At 48.6% G+C, this 15906-nt stretch overlaps 1 protein-coding gene across 5 annotated transcripts in view; it reads left to right on the top strand.

Moving 5' to 3' along the window:
• The first annotated feature begins 515 nt into the window (after positions 1-515).
• Positions 516-15906, top strand: part of gabbr1b (gamma-aminobutyric acid (GABA) B receptor, 1b) — a 31734-nt gene continuing 16343 nt past the window's right edge. For 4 of the 5 annotated variants that reach the window (XM_088364587.1, XM_088364588.1, XM_088364589.1 and 1 more), the window contains exons 1-7: positions 516-877; positions 4932-5015; positions 6752-6816; positions 7165-7303; positions 7396-7581; positions 7729-7746; positions 14080-14246. In XM_088364587.1, coding sequence (XP_088220713.1) covers positions 814-877; positions 4932-5015; positions 6752-6816; positions 7165-7303; positions 7396-7581; positions 7729-7746; positions 14080-14246 — 723 coding nt within the window. In that variant the 5' untranslated portion in view covers positions 516-813. Of the gene's footprint in view, positions 878-4931; positions 5016-6751; positions 6817-7164; positions 7304-7395; positions 7582-7728; positions 7747-14079; positions 14247-15906 lie in introns of those variants that run through there. The other variant, XM_088364591.1, reaches the window with a different exon arrangement.

The raw sequence follows: 15906 nt of genomic DNA on the forward strand, positions 1-15906 counted from the left end.
AAGTGAATGATATCATCAATGTGCCAAATGAGAAAGTCATGCAGCCTTTGTAGAATTTAGTACATGTTATTAATTGCAAAAAAAACAAAAACAAAATAATAATAATAAAAGAAATATGGAACCAACGATGGAGGGAAGTTTACTGTATTGTCTACAAAGTGGTTTTGATGTTTGTGTTTATAAACAGTATTTAATCCACTAACTAATCATATTGGATAAATTCCCTTTTTTTCCTTTCTTTCTATTTTTTGTTCCTTTATTATATTTTTCTGTGTGCACTCACGCCATGCCTACAAGCGCACCTGATTGTGCGTAATGGAAACATTCCAAAATGGATTTGCTTTTGGATTTTGTGTCGTACTTGCATTTTTTTTTCTTTTTTTACACATCCCCATCTGAATATGTTAACTGCGGCCGAGTTTTGCTGTGACGTCATCAGCGAGCGAGCGAGCGAGGTATTATGGTGAAGGAGAGGTAGGAAAGGAAGGAGAGGAGGAGGAGGAGGAGGAGGAGGAGGAGGGGGCCGAGGGGGGGCGCAAGATCCACGGTGGTGAAACGCCGTGTGAGGGTGCGTGTGTGTGTGTGTCTGTCAAATGTTTGTTCTTGTGTGATTGTGTGTAAAATCGGCGCATTTTGTGGAAAGTGAACAAGATTGAGCAAGCGAGCTAGAGACAGGATTTCATTTGGGCGCACGCACGCAGGCAGGCAGGCAGGGAGCAAGCGCGCGACGAGTTGGGAGTGAAAAACGCTTGCTTCCCTTCCCTATCCTTCCCTTCCCCTACTAATTGTCCACGGGAGACACTTTTGCGCTCAATGCAGCCACGGAGCCTTCACTCAATCGATGTCAGCCTGCTCATCCAGCCGCCCGATGCTTCTTGTGAGTACAACTAACAATTGTGGCTGTTGAACTTTGGATTTTTGTCTCTGTGTGTGTCTGTGTGTGTGTGTGTGTGTGAGTGAGTGAGTGAGTGAGTGAGTGAGTGTCGCATACGTTTGCAGCACACTTTGACACTTGATGTGTGTTGCCGAGATTTTTCGCTATGCACTCGATTGCTGTGATATTAGTGACACGTTTGGAGCACGTTCGAGCGTGAGATGTGCTCGTAGGTTTAAAGGCGCCCTTGCGCGGATACGAGCGAGCGAGCGAGCGAGCCGCTGCTGTCATTAAGCACTTGCTTGCTTGCATGCTTGCTTGCTTGCATGCTCGCTCGCTCGCTCGCTTGTTTACTTGCCTGCTTCCTTGCACGTGCGCTCGCTCCCTCGCTCACTCTCATCTCCTCTCATGTCACCTCACCTGAATGAGACAAGCCCGGCCGGCGGCCGGCTGGCCCATGCACGATGCAGGCAGCGCGAGTAGACGCGTGGGCGTTGCTCTTCTTCTACATAGTGCTTTGCTTTGCTTTGCTTTGCTTTGCTTTGCTTTGCTTTGCTTTGCTTTGCATCCGTGCGCACGCGACGGCTGACGTCAAGGTGAATCAGTGCGGACGGACGGACGGAGCAAGTTGCTAGTGCTTAATGAGACTATTGGCACATCCCAATGTGCCTCTAATAGACTGCAATCCGTCTCAAGTGGAACATCCGGAGACTGAATGTACACATTGGGCTCAAATGCTGTCGTCCTCTCTTCTCCACTGACTGCTCCCCTTATTTCTTCCTGTAACTAAGTGCATTCATTCAAAGATGAGTCAGTCCGTCATTTATTCCGAGTCCAATGAATGACAACTCTGGCGCTGTTTAAAGCATCAACTACGCTCCAGTTAGGCAGGCCCTTTTATTTTCATGGAATATTGAGATGATTCACTCCAAAACCAAGTCGCATTTTATCATGGTAAAATGTTAGCGCCCTTCAACTATGTAGCTGTGCATGCTAAGTGCTTTTCAGAATGGAACCAACAACTACGTATAAATAGGACTACAAAAGTACTTAAAAATACAAGAAGAAAGACTTTTTCACTCTCAGAGTGGACTATTTTGAACCATTGCGAGCCATGTTAGATTGTCGAAATCCACACAATTTGGTGCCATGACAAATGAGAAAAATCTTCCCAGAGACTTCCCAGCATAGGAATCTTTTTAAGGTGTAAAGAAACTGCAGGTAAACAAACGACTATTCATGAAGAGGCAGTTGTCGGGCGAGCGGAGCCGCGCTTAACAACACGCATTTGTAGTCTCGCAGGTAAGTCGAGGCACCGCTGTCATATCATCATCTTGTATTGCTTTTCTGATGAGACTTGTTGGATTTCCGACGGGCCGTTGCTTTCGCGAAGGCTCCTTTCATCTCATTTGAGAGATATCGATCTGATGGTCCCACAAGGAAGACATTGTAAACCATAGCTATGTGTACGCAAAGTAAATCAGTCACTAGATCCAATCAACTAGAATAAGAACAATTTCAGTTGTCAGAAATCTTTCATTCCAGCTTATTTTGGACATGAAATCAAATGTGCGGCGGCGGCGGCGGCGACAAATGCTTCATATCTTCTAACGGCACAGACGGTTTGAATGGAGTTTGGATGTGTATTTGCCAGAAATCTCCTGCAGCATTTTGACTTCCAAGTGAAGATGTAAAGACTATAATAAACAAGAGAACGCCAGAGGGGAAAAGGCTTGAAGTGGAGGTGATGGAACTATTTGCGGCCTGCTGGCAGATGAGATGAAATTGTGACTTTGGCTTGAGGACTTTGCTCCTCCGTCATCCTCGCAGGTAGTACTTTGGGAGATCAACTCGTGGCCTCGGCTGGGGCTTTTGTTCTTCTCCCGTGCTTGGAAACGCTTCCATTCCTTGTCAGCTTTAGTTTGTGAAGTCGGGAGGGTTTCTTTCTTTTTTTGTTTTGTTTTTTTGTGCTCTCAGCTGGCTCGGTCGGTGGGGTAAGATTTGCTGCGCCGCCTCAGGGCCAATCCGTAGTCACAACGGTTGCAGGCAGCGGTGCGTGCGGTGAGGGTCGTTCCTGCTGATTTATGCTTGCCTTCACCGCTTCGTGTTTCCTATTGTTTATTGCTTGGTTACATTTGCCCCCAACTATGGTATGTTGCACTTTGAGGCAAGGTCTTCCTTTACAACACTTGCAGCATTTTTCGCTGCACTTTTTTGCTCTTAAAGAAAGATTGCGCTTTTATTTGTTCGACTGCTGCACTTTGCTATGAAAGAAAGGAAGAAAGAAAGAAAGAAGGAAAGAAAGAAAGAAAGAAAGAAAGAAAGAAAGAAAGAAAGAAAGAAAGAAAGATGGCACACCGTACGAGGATCATTGCAAAAAAATCAAACAAGTTTAGTTTTTAAAAAGAGAGCAGTGGTGACAAGTTGCCATTTTTGTTAAAAGAAGAAAACTAGGCACATTGGTGTGGGCTTCCTATTTGATCCAAAGACAGACTCATTTGCTCCTGGCTGGCCACTTGCCAGGAGCTGTTCTTCTCTACTAAAGGAGAAGTCGAGTCTTGCCATCTAGCGGTCAACACTGTTATCACAACTTCAACATTGTCATCGATTTTAATGAATTGAAATTTAATGAAGGGCCACTCCATGCGATCATTTCTACCTGCCTTATAAAATTCAAATGTTTCTCCAAATCAATGAAATTCAAACCAATTCAACTGAGACTAGAGGAGAAGGATGGAGGGAAACTTCCTTCCCTTTTAGGTTGAATTGTATGCCACCGATGTTTTGACGGAGGGAGGCTCTGGAGATAATTGTATGACCGAAGTTATGGACATTTTGAAAGTCTTGCTCAAATAGTAAGGAAAAAGGAACAACAATTTGCCTTTGAATCGATTTGAGTCAAGGATTCTGAAAAGAGCCTTCAGCTCATCATAAATCAGCTTGATGTCGCCACGAAAGCATGTTGCTTTATACGTAAGTACTAAATAGCCAGCCAGAGCATCATGTCTATTGGTTTTTTTTCTTCATCCTGTCAATGAAGCTGGGGCTTGCGGTGACAAGCTGTGATGGGAACCATACAAGACAAACCATCATTGGTGCCTAATCCACACACAGGAGAGAGCGAGAGAGAGAGAGTGGATGTGGATGTGGATGTGGATGTGAATGGTGGTTGCTAGGCAACAGCAATCGCCACATTTGCTGCCTTTTGCAGTCAGAGGAGGACACTGATTTTTTTTTTTTTTGTGTGTTCACTTCCCTGCAAATGTTTTGGAATGAAGTCCAACATTATTTAGTGTTGTGTACACGAATTGAATGCTACCATTTGCGGCGTCCCATTCTCGGAGAATGCTTCATCTAGGCACATGCAGGCCGGAGGCATTTTACAATCTACACACAAGAAGAGCCTGGAAAAGTGCTCCGCCCTCTCCTTGCTCTCTGATTGCCATTTGTCACATTTGTCTTCATTTGTGCCATGCAGCCAGGGGCTAGCTGTTAATATTGCTCATATTCATCAACACATATACACACTGTGACTGCTCTTCCAGGGAAGAATCAAATAGATGATTTTTTCATTATTATTGGTAGGTGTATTTACTACACATAGTATACTTCCAATTGCACCGGCCGGCTCCGCTCCGCTCCGTTTTGACAACATTTTGCCGATTGTGACTTTGAGAGACAATAACTCCGAAGTGAAGCATTGTTGAATTTTTCAAATGCAATGACAATGAGCCCAAGCCTCATTTGCATGAGAATGAGATGTCCTCTAAAGCAAATAGACCGTATGTGATGTTAGGTAAGCAGCCGCGGTGCATTCCTTTGGATTGTGAACGTGATGATAATGATCTGGATTTGAGTATCTGTCCATTCCGGCCGGCTTTTTCTATATTTTTCTATCGTAACCGCTGTAATAGAACACATTCATCAATAAGTGAATTGTCATAGCGCTTGAGTTGTTTATTCGGAGAGGGAAATAGTGCTGGCAGATTGTGTCAAATTGTCTCTTTACACGAAATGCATCATCCTCTTTTGTTTTTGTTTTTTCTTCTTCTTCCAGGTGGAAAGATGGCGGCGTTGTTTCTTCTTTTCTTCTTTGCTGCGTGGCCCTTACTCAGCGCATCTGCACACAATACATCTGCTGGTAAGGACCATGCTCCCGCGTAAAGCCCAAAGCCCGCCTACTTTCAGCCATCTCAGCTTTGATTCATCCGTTGAATGAATGAAGTTCTTTGCTGTTTGCCACATGCAATGAGTTGTGGGTGCGCGTGCCTCGTCCATGAGACATGAACAATTGAGTTTACAAATGCAAATCAGGCTTCATTGGAGCAAGTGTTGGGCTCCAACGTATGGCTTCATTTGTTTTTTTTTACATGATCAGAAATCCGAAAAGCTTGCACGTTCATTTCATCTTCTTCCTCCACCATTTGCTCCTTCCAAATACTCCATCCAGCCTTTCCTCACTTGTCAGTAAACGTCTTTGTCTGTCTCTAATGGCCCGCCCGCCCGTCTTCTTCCAAGCCAACTCTCCTTCTCCTTCTCCTTCTCCTTCTCCTTCTCCTTCGCTATCTTGTCTCGTCAGTCCTCGCCACATCCCATTTGGTCTTTCCTAAATCTTCTTACAGTCTTCCGCCGTTTCTTTCCCTGCTTTTGTCTGCCGACTGTAATCACTCTCCGCCGCCACTACCACGAGCGATTTGGAATTTTCCCCAACTACTTGCTAAAGTCCTCCCTCCCGCTTTCTCTTTTCTTAACATCCACCGTTGACACTGTGCATTTCACACGAATTAGTTCAAAACCATTTATTTTCTGCACGTCGCCTTGATCCACACGCTTCAGTTTGTGCTCAATATTCCATATTGGCGTCGGGACCTTTCCGTCTCTTACATCAGTCAGCCTCTTTGCATGAAAGTCATGTGGCGAGGCGCCATGGAGGCGAGGTCAAGGGCCATTTTGCGCCTTTATCGAAATTCCAGCAACATCCGTCCACCTATGTGAGGCGACGGAGAAGCTAATGAATATGGGCTGTAAAGTCATCCTGCTTATTATTATGAGGCTTTTCAGTGGGAGTGGAAGCACTGATGCTGCACTAATACCCGCAGGCAGGCAGGCAGGCAGGCAGGCAGGCAGGCAGGCAGCTGTCCTAGCCGTGTAATATACACACAAACCTGCTGTCAGATTAGAGAGCTGCCATTTCCTCTTTGTGCTCATCATCATCATGGTCATGGTGTTGTGAGGTGGCGTCGTTCCAATGGGAGTCACGTCCAGTGGTCTTTCCCCATGATTTAACCAAGCGGATGTTTAGCATTTGCTTGAACCTGTATGGCACCACAGGCTGCCTGTAAATGGCTGAATCATCCATCCCCGAGGAAGAATTGGCTTTGAATCAAATTGTGCTTTGCAGTCAATCTATGACAAGAAATGGCAGCACGCGCAGAGCTCCTTACTGCATGCTTCCGGATTGATTGATCTTTGTCCCCCCCCCCCCCCCCCCCCCTGTGCTAAAATGGATTAGTGATGCCTGTAAGGCGGCAAGAGCGAGGGGTGCGCATCAAGGTCACTCCACATCTCCATCAAAGCTGGACTGACCTCTTCATCAAAGAGTCTGTTCCCATTCTTCTGGCATATTTCTTCCCCCTCTGGTGGCATCTTTATCATGCACTGCCTCAGCCCCAGCCCCAGCCCCAGCCCCAGCCCCAGCCTCAGCCTCAGCCTCAGCCTTTTGTCGTGTGGTCGGCCTGCCCACTGCAATAATAAGCACAAAAGGCGGTATGATGTGACCAGAAAGCCAGGAGCCACTTTCTATGCTTTGTCCTTGTATTGCCACTGCGACACCTGATTGTGCATCTCTCTCGCTCTCTCTCTCTCTCTCTCTGGCAGGTTGCGCTATCATCCGTCCCCCCAGAGATGGTGGTATAAGATACAGAGGCCTTACACAGGAGCAGGTGATTGCCGCTTCCTGCCGTTTGCAGAAAGCTGCCGAAAGCTTCCCGCGCGCCCACGCCCACATTTGCACGAGTTCATGGCAAAGTGTTTACAGACCGGCAAGTGGACAAAATATGAATTGGCACATTCATTCGATCGCTGAGTGTGAGTAGGGGCTGGCTGAGGAAAGACAACAACAATTCCACACCGACACACTCGCTAGAAACAATGTGACATCATGGCGAACAAGCCATACCAATAGTTCTCCTCTCACATGAGTAGTCATTGAAGCGAATCGCATCAATGCCAGGAGCTCGCTCATTGGTAGATACCATTGTTTGCAATGCTGCATTGAATTGTATGTGTAGATTCGAAGTGTGCAGGTTGTCCCCGTTGACTATGAGATCGAGTACATCTGCAGGGGAAACCGTGTGATTGTGGGACCCAAGGTCAGGAAATGTCTGCCCACTGGCACCTGGACGGACCTCAACCAGCAGAGCCGATGTCGTGAGTGCAACCCAAATTCCGTCACGTCTTGGTTCAAAAGCAAACGTTGCCCTTTCTCCTGCCTGCCTGCCTGCCCGCCTGCCTGCCTGCAGTGATGTTATGCCCTCGGGTGTGGACGTCTTTGGAAAACGGTCGAGTGTCTTCGTGGCCGCCGGGGCTCCCGGTGGAGGGAACTGTGCTGCGCTACAGCTGCCTCCCCGGATTCATCTTGACGGGCCCAAACTCCACGCAGTGCAACAAGTTGGCCAAGTGGGACACGCCCAAACCCGTGTGTCACTGTAAGCGCAACGTTATGCTTGTCATTCTTTTCCATTTCTGCATTTTTAGTGATCACAAAATGTGAGCTTTCACTTTGCTCCATTCATATCATTGATCCAAAATCCAATTGTGTTTTCCATATTTTGGGGGGGTGTTTCTCTCTGAAGATGACAGACATTTCAAAGGTAGGACCATTTTTCTTCCTTCTATTGACTGCATGCAGCTATAATGTCAACCTTTGCTGACTCCACCTTTTCAAAAGTCCAATCTGGGGGTTGACGCTCCTCTATTTCTGGGTACCAGTCACCGTTTGTAGATGCTGCCCCCTAGTGGCCTTTCATACTTATTGTAAGTCAGAGTCAAATTGAGGGCGGGGGGGGGGAAGGAAAAAAAATTGTTCACCCCAACTAGCAATACTACTTTGTACCTCAAGATGGCAATGGTGCATTCTTTACATTTTGGGGGGATAGCAGTCAGTCAAGTTTCCATCTTTTTTAATTCTGTCTGGCAGGCAGAGCCACAACACCTCAAATGTCATTATTATTCAGAATAGAGGTCATAACATATTGATAGGACACACACACTGTATGGCATCATGACACATAAAGGACAAAGTCTTAGCAAAATAGAGCTTGAATATCGGCACGCTCGGATACAAGAACGAAGTTGTAGGTAGAACTCAAAGGTGTAATGCACTCACTCGTATGTCGTCAATATCCCGGGGTGCAGGAGTGATTCATGAATGACCGTGTCACTTGCCCAATGGGTCAAACATTTGCTGTAGCTACGAGTGAAGGGACACTCATTCACAGAGGATGCAGAGGGCCATAGCCACGGTGAAATCAAAGAAGAGCCAGCCTGGAGATTTATGCTTCCAGGAAATGCTTTTGTGTGTGTGTGTGTGTGTGTGTGTGTGTGTGTGTGTGTGTGTGTGTGCGCGCACGCTGCTCCATGTACCCAAATAGTGCACCTTCATTGCTTTCTGCAGCACATGCTTACGATGATCTAATTGTCCATATGCGTCCCGATGACAGAAAATGCGTTGGAGTTTGTCCTTAGTTGTTGCAAGGCTTTATTGTTTTCCGGCTGTTAAACAGAGGCAGCAATCATTTGACATACATAGGGGACCTGCAAGTGTGTTTGTGCAGACATTAGCATCTTTTAATTAAGACTTCACTTCCACCGTAAATCCCAATGCACCTCCACCTCCGGAGGCTAAAGGTCAATTTTGCGTGCGTCTTTTGGCTGCTCTGTTCTTAATTGGGCGGCGGGCGGTATGAAGGGTTCACAAGTGTTGATGTAGTCATCTCATTAGTATTTGTCTAAAATGTTCCCGTTGTACATTGATTGGAATTAAAAATTCAAATGACTGTTTGGAAATCCCAAGACTAGTTGACTTTCACGAGCAGTTTACAACAGGCTCGGTTTATGAAAACAGGTTTATTGGCCCGACTCACAATAATAATACATTTGAAGAAAAGAAAAAAAAAGGGTGTTTATCTCGATTGCAATGCAGTGGGCGAGTTTAGGAGCCTGAGGGGAAATCATGTAGTCTAACGGATGCCGACTATCAATGGCGAGTTTGCGGAAGGGTGGACTTTGTGCCCTTTATCAGAGGCTCAAACGCTCTGGCGGCGCTCGATGTTAAGCCGCGCCCACGGCTGACGGATGATGACGACGAAGCCTTTGTTGAGACAGGCCACTTGGTCGAAAAGAACGCTTATTGATCAGCGAGCCATACTTGTAAAAAGCTTGGAGACTTTTCTGCCTTGCGTGCCTCCAGCGCTATATTGCCTATAAATCCTGGCCAAAGGCCAAACTATTGCACTCTCCCTGGGTTGCTTGTACATACGTAAAGAAAGCAATGCTTTCAAGGCACAACTCCAATGTGCGCGTGTGTACGTATGTCCTGTTGCTCTAGCTCTGCTCGATGGTCCCGTCAGAATGATGGACAATTGCACCAAGGTGCCCAGAACAAGTTGGAGTTGGTGAATTATTCGTAGTAGATGCACTGTACCGACGGGAGTGGCCACGTTCGCCCGACCGTCATCTTGTGACGGACGCTCCGAAAATGTGGCCGTTTCACGGCTTTAGCTTTCGATACGATTAGCTTGTTAAAATGGCATTACAATCGAATGAGAAGCATTCTGCAATGAACTCAGCGTGGCAGCAGTAAAGATAATCCAGAGAAAAATATGCGTGGCTTGTTGCCACTTAACTGCGTTTAATATGGATGTGTAAATAATGGATGTGGATCTGTTTGTATTATTTAGACGCTTGCCTTCTTTATTGCGAGCGAGCGAGCGAGCGAGCGGTCATCATTGTGGCTGGAAGGAAACCATCTCCCATGAAGCAGGTTTCAGATGTGCAGCCGGCCACAAGAACCTTTGCGCTCGTGTCATCCAAGTTATCGGAGCCATTGATTTGCTTTCTGCTCCCACGCTCAATACATCGGGCGTCAAAAATAAAGCATCCAAACACTTTCTGACGAGCCCATTAAACATCCGACGTTGCTTTGAAGAGACGGCAAGAATTCGATGCGTAACAACGGCCAACCAAGCGTTTGGCGCTGGTGAGGGCTGAAATCCCAACTCAGTCAGGCCAGGTTTGACTTTTTCTATGAATTGAGTAATGTTATGCATGACTGCTATTTCTGGCCACGTGCCATCGTTCTTGGCTCCTTGTAATTTGCGTGCGTGCGTGCGTGCGTGGGAGGAAGATGGATGTCTCAGCCGAGCCCTACCAAGCCTTGATTTATCAATAAGTTGAGCACAAACGTATCCACGAGAACCAACGATAGCTTTTTCAGATCCATTTTTAAAAACGTTCCAGAGAATGAGTTGCTTGTTTTTTGTTTGGGCCTAATACGGTCACCTGCAAAAGATGGCCTTTCCATTTGATGGAGGAAGGAAAAAAAAAAAAAAGCCGATTGCTTCAGCGACATCACAGTCACCGTAATCATGATAAATAGGAGCGCCAGAAATAGCAGCAGCGGCGGCAGCGGCATGCCCGCAGACAGCCAAGGAGATTAGAAATTGTTTTATGGACGGACACACTGCAGATAACATTAACATTATTACTTTGTTCACAAGTCAGCCCTTTGGACGATGAGGAGAGACGCTGCAAGGCAAAGTGGAGGGAGGAGATACGTAGGTGAGGGGCCAAATGACACTCAAGGAGTGAAATAGAGCAGAAGGAGCACGTGTCAAGTCAAGCCGAGCCCAGAGAGAGGGCACTAGGAAAAAGGACAAGTCCAAATGGCATTCTTCAAATATCCCAAAATGCCCAAGTCGCATTTCAAGCCAGCTTCGAACGGCCTCGATTGTGTTTTGGAGAGCTCCGTCGTAGCGGCTCACAGCATCTCATCCGTCGGCCCGCGGGGGGGATCTTGGCATGGCGTTGAGCCCATTGTGCCGCACTGCAGTCATCCAGCAAACCCACGCAACGCAGCCCGACAATCTGGCCCGTGTGACCTGGCAACCCGTGCAATCCAATCGATTGAGGGCTTTGCAGCCATGCAGCCAGCCAGGCAGCCATGCAGCCAGCCATGTAGGCAGCCAGGCAGCCATGCAGCCAGGCAGCCATGCAGGCAGCCATGCAGCCATGCAGGCAGCCATGCAGCCCCCGGCCGGTCAAGTCCTGTCTAGCAAAGCCGTGCCATTCAGACACAAAGAACAGCGAGCTTGTTATTTTTCACTCCCAATGACGGCGCTTGCTGCAGAAGAGGGAGGACTGAGCGTAAATCAGGATCCGTCTGGTTATTTCCAAGATGCTTCATTCTGCTCAGGCGTCGTTTGATGCTGCTGCTGATGATGATTTTGTTTTTGGACTTATTCATTGGGCTGGTCGAAAAGCTCAAATACGTACTTGCTATATGCCAGCATAGCTTACGTCAATTCTTCTCACCGCTTGTGCGCCAGTGCCGTTGCAGCAGCAGCAGCAGCGGCGGCGGCGTAGTAGTAAATGAACATATTTGTGCACCCGAGGTGGGCTCTTTCTGCCAAGCGCGGCACATTAACGCTGTCCACGGTGCAGCCTGCTAGCTGTTTCACTCACGTCATTGTCACACAGAGCCTGTGCTCTATTTTGGAAGTGGCTAACACAAAGCCCATGAATATCAGATGTAGCCCCCAGCTTCTGGAGTCCTACCAAGACTGTCGCACCAGCAATCTCCCTCTTCTTCTGTGATCATCAAACAGATGTCAGGCACAGGCGGCAAGGTGAAAAGGGCAAGTCGCAGCAGTACAAGGCCAACGCAATGCACTACTTCAGCTTTTGCCTTCCGTCATTCAGCTCCCCCGGTAACAAGAGTCATTGAGTTTGATGGCGTGGCGTGGCGTGGCGTGGCCTGGCCTGGCCTGGCCTGGCCTGGCCTGGCCTGGCCTGGCCTGGCGTGGCGTGGCGTGGCGTGGCGTGGCGTGGCGTGGCGTGGCGTGGCGTGGCCCGGCCCACTTTGAAGACAAGCGCTGGCTCGGCCGGCAATAGATTCAGCAGCTCTGTGCTCGGGCGGAGGAAGGAAGGAAGGAAGGAAGGAAGGAAGGAAGGAAGGAAGGAAGGAAGGAAGGAAGGACGCAGTAGAAGCACTTAATGCATATTATCATCTCATATCATGTGTGCACGACTGACAGTGAACACTCTCAAAGCCTTGCATTTGCTCACATCCAATGGCACGCAGCATATTGGGACAAATGATTGGTCAAGATGCCATAGGTGTTCATTTCCTAACTGTTGTTTGTCATGGTGTGGTGCAGCAGATTCAGAATTGGATTTCCGATGCTCACAGCATTTCCTGTGTGAAGTTTGCACGTGTCACTTTGCTTGTGCAGATGAAAGCACTTGAAAAGCTTTGTTCCATTGCTGCGCTTGCTTGCATATCTTTCTTTTTGGAGGGTGACTGTACCCCCAGATATGGTTTCAAATGCCATTCTTTTCCACCGGCTACATATGCATGGAGACATTTTAGGATTTCAGCATGCTCTTAGGCTTTTCTTGCCACTTCATTTTGCCTTTACGGGACTGGTGAGGAGGAGAGGAGAGGAGAGGAGAGGAGAGGAGAGGAGAGGAGAGGAGAGGAGAGGAGAGGAGAGGAGAGGAGAGGAGAGGAGAGGAGAGGAGAGGAGAGGAGAGGAGAGGAGAGGAGAGGAGAGGAGAGGAGAGGAGAGGAGAGGAGAGGAGAGGAGAGGAGAGGAGAGGAGAGGAGAGGAAAGGAGAGAGGGATGCAACAAGTCCGACTCCAATGAATTCAATCACGGCCCATCTGTAGTCACATGACAAATACGAACGAACCAACCAACCAACCCTATTTCCTTCTGGATGACCATGAGGAACATTTCATGCAATTGGGTTGAAATTGTGTGAGTCTTTTTGGCGCTGAGGGCAGGAAGCTTAAGATAAACGAGCAGGGCTGTGTTATGGGATTGCAAATTCAAAGTGCTTTGTGAAACAGAGAGAACATCCCTCCTCCTCCTCCTCTTCTTTCTCTCTCTCTCTCTCTCTCTCTCTCTCTCTCTCTCTCTCTCTCTCGCCTTCCCTCCCTCCCTCCCTCCTCCTCTTCTTCCTCCCCTCTCACGCGCTCCCACACGCGGCGGGCGGGCGGGCGGCTGCTGCTGCTGCTGCTGCTGCTGCAGTCAAACCTCAGTCGGACACGTTGAGCTGCGCTGCTCTGCGCTGCTCTGCTCTGCTCTGCTCTGCGCACCTCTTGTCCGTTCTCCTCTCTCTCCCGTTCATCTTCTGGAATACTTTCCATTTGGCCACCTTTGCGCGAGCGAGTCCTCCGAACAGATGATGCCGGCCGGCTGGCCGGCTGCGGCGGCGGGCGCTCCCTCCTTCCCTCCCTCCCTCCCTCCCTGCCTCCCTCCCTCCCTCCCTCCCTCCCGAGCCAACGTGCCAACGTGTGTGGTAACGTGCCTTTGGAGCAGAAAGCGGAGAATGTAGGCGGGCTGATGAACCAATGCCGAGGCGAGCCCAGCGGATCTGACTCTTTCAGCCTTCTTTCTTCATGATGGATTGCGTTCACCCTATTTTCCAACACTGACTGTTGAACGTGAATGTTTGCGAAGCTTGATAGCCAGCTGACTTTGTATCCAAGTTGGAAGTGTTCTGCTCTGTTCTGCTCTGCTCTGCTCTGCTCTGCTCTGCTCTGCTCTGCTCTGCTCTGCTCTGCTCTGCTCTGCTGTGCTCTGCTCTGCTGTGCTCTGCTCTGCTGTGGAATTTCCCACCGTTTGAATGAACTTTCCATCCTGGTGGTGAACTTATGATGCTTTTTGGCCAAACGGTGTCTCTCATTCTCTCTCCAAAATAACAAAAAGCGTCAGCGAGCGGTGCAAATGCCAGGCCGTTCCCAAGGGCAAATGAAATTCATTTTTCCGGCCTACTCACACGAGACACGGCTCCAAAGTTGCGGTCCGATCAAGTTGGCTGGAGGAGCTCCGATAGCATGGCTCGGCTCCGGCAAAGCGGCTCCGCCCCCGGCCGGTGCCTGACCCTGGCTGTGCTCCTGTTGTTGTGCCCCCATCCAGCTCCGGGCAAGAAGAAGCTATACATCGGCGCGCTCTTCCCAATGAGCGGAGGCTGGCCCGGAGGGCAAGCCTGCCTCCCCGCCGCAAAGATGGCCTTGGCTCTGGTCAACCAGAGGGCCGATATTCTTCCCGACTACGAGCTGGAGTTGATTCATTACGACAGCATGGTGAGTAACTTGCTCTCTCTCTCTCTTTCCAGCAGATTTCAAATAGTATTGCAATGGTGTTATTGCCAAGCGATAGTCACCGTAGCTGGGTCATGGCAAATACGGTTTGAAGTTGTTTTATTTTTGAAGCGCATTCGAAGATTGTGTTCTTGAGGCATTTCTAATATTCCATGAGCTAGCCAGAATGGGCTGGCTGGCTGGCTGGCTGGCTGGCTGGCTGGCTGGCTGGCTGGCTGGCTGGCTGGCTGGCTGGCTGGCTGGCTGGCTGGCTGGATGGATGGCTGGATGGATGGCTGGCTGACTGACTGACTGGCTGGCTGGCTGGCTGACCTTCCAAAGTATGATGAGGCTACCCAAATTGGAAATCCAGTAGCGGGCGCAGTCTAAGAAGCGTGGCCACTTGATGGGTGTCCACTCTCTGGAGGCACGCATGCTACGCTGAGCTTTCTCCCCTTCATTGTCACACGGCTTTGTTGTCCTTATGGCATTCAAAACAGAGACAAATCAATACAATTGTGGATTGAGAGGAAAATGAATTTGCGTTTGCTGCAAACATTGGACTTTCACACCGGTGCAGATTTTATTTCCCGGCGTCCGACAACGTCAACAACAATGTAAAAGAATCAATGACGATTTCAGTGGCGTCGTTATTCAAATTGCCAGACAAAATATTCCTCCAGTTGTATTTTTTTTCATGTTGTTCAGCAATGAAGATGAATGGCCTTGTCCCAGAACATTACTTCCACTGATGACTTTGTATATTTGGGATCAAGAGCAGTCAGTCCCCTTTCAAAAGTTTCACTCGTCTCATGAGTGCAAGAAGCTTTGGTCATTTCCCTAATCTTGGCCTTGTTATTTTCCGATTGCTGAGCTCGTATATTCCCGAGCAGGATGCCCTGCTCAAAGACGAAACTAAAAAAGGAGCATTATTTTGTCCCCTATAACAAAATTGGTAATGACACAAAGGCACGGGGAGATGCGCTGTGACATGCTGGTGGATGCTTTCAAAAGTATCGCAGTGATTTGTCCCCGTTTCAAACGCCAGAGGCGAAGCGAGGAGGCTGTTGGGTGGCATTGGATGGCAATTGCCATGACAACAGTAACCTTGGCAACTTGACTTCAAACAAACGCTATTTGGGCTCTCCGACTCAATCAAGACCAGCGCAGCAGCAGCAGCAGCAGCAGCAGCAGCAGCAGGATAAACAAGAGCAGATGAGTGACGCTTGATTTTCTGCTGGAAAGTGACGCTGAGGTTCATCGAAGAAATAGCGCCTTGGCTCCCTCCCTGCCTCCCTCCCTCCCTCCCTTCCCTCTGCCTGACCGTTGCCAGCCAATCAGCAACAAAGGCTGCATCATTAGGTGCTAAACCAAGCAGAGAATTTCTTACTTTTATGCAATCTGCAGGAAAGCTGATTAAATGTCCTGTGCTTGGGTGCTGAAGTAAGAGGCCAGGTCCCAAAGGTGAAGGAAGCCATGCGTGGCTGGGCTTGCATGCGGAACCTATAGCATCCGATTTAAATGGGCCGGTGCCAGTGCCGGTGCCAGTGATTTCCCCAGAGTCACCGGCCGGCCGGGGGTTAATCGCTAACTGGGTTGGCGCAAGGGCTTTGACTGATTGACAGGCTAATCCTTCAATGGTGAGGGGACAACAGCTTGTTCC

This window comes from Syngnathus floridae, chromosome 21 (assembly GCF_059516105.1).
Source record: "Syngnathus floridae isolate MCC-2025c chromosome 21, RoL_Sflo_1.0, whole genome shotgun sequence".
Lineage (NCBI taxonomy): Eukaryota > Metazoa > Chordata > Actinopteri > Syngnathiformes > Syngnathidae > Syngnathus > Syngnathus floridae.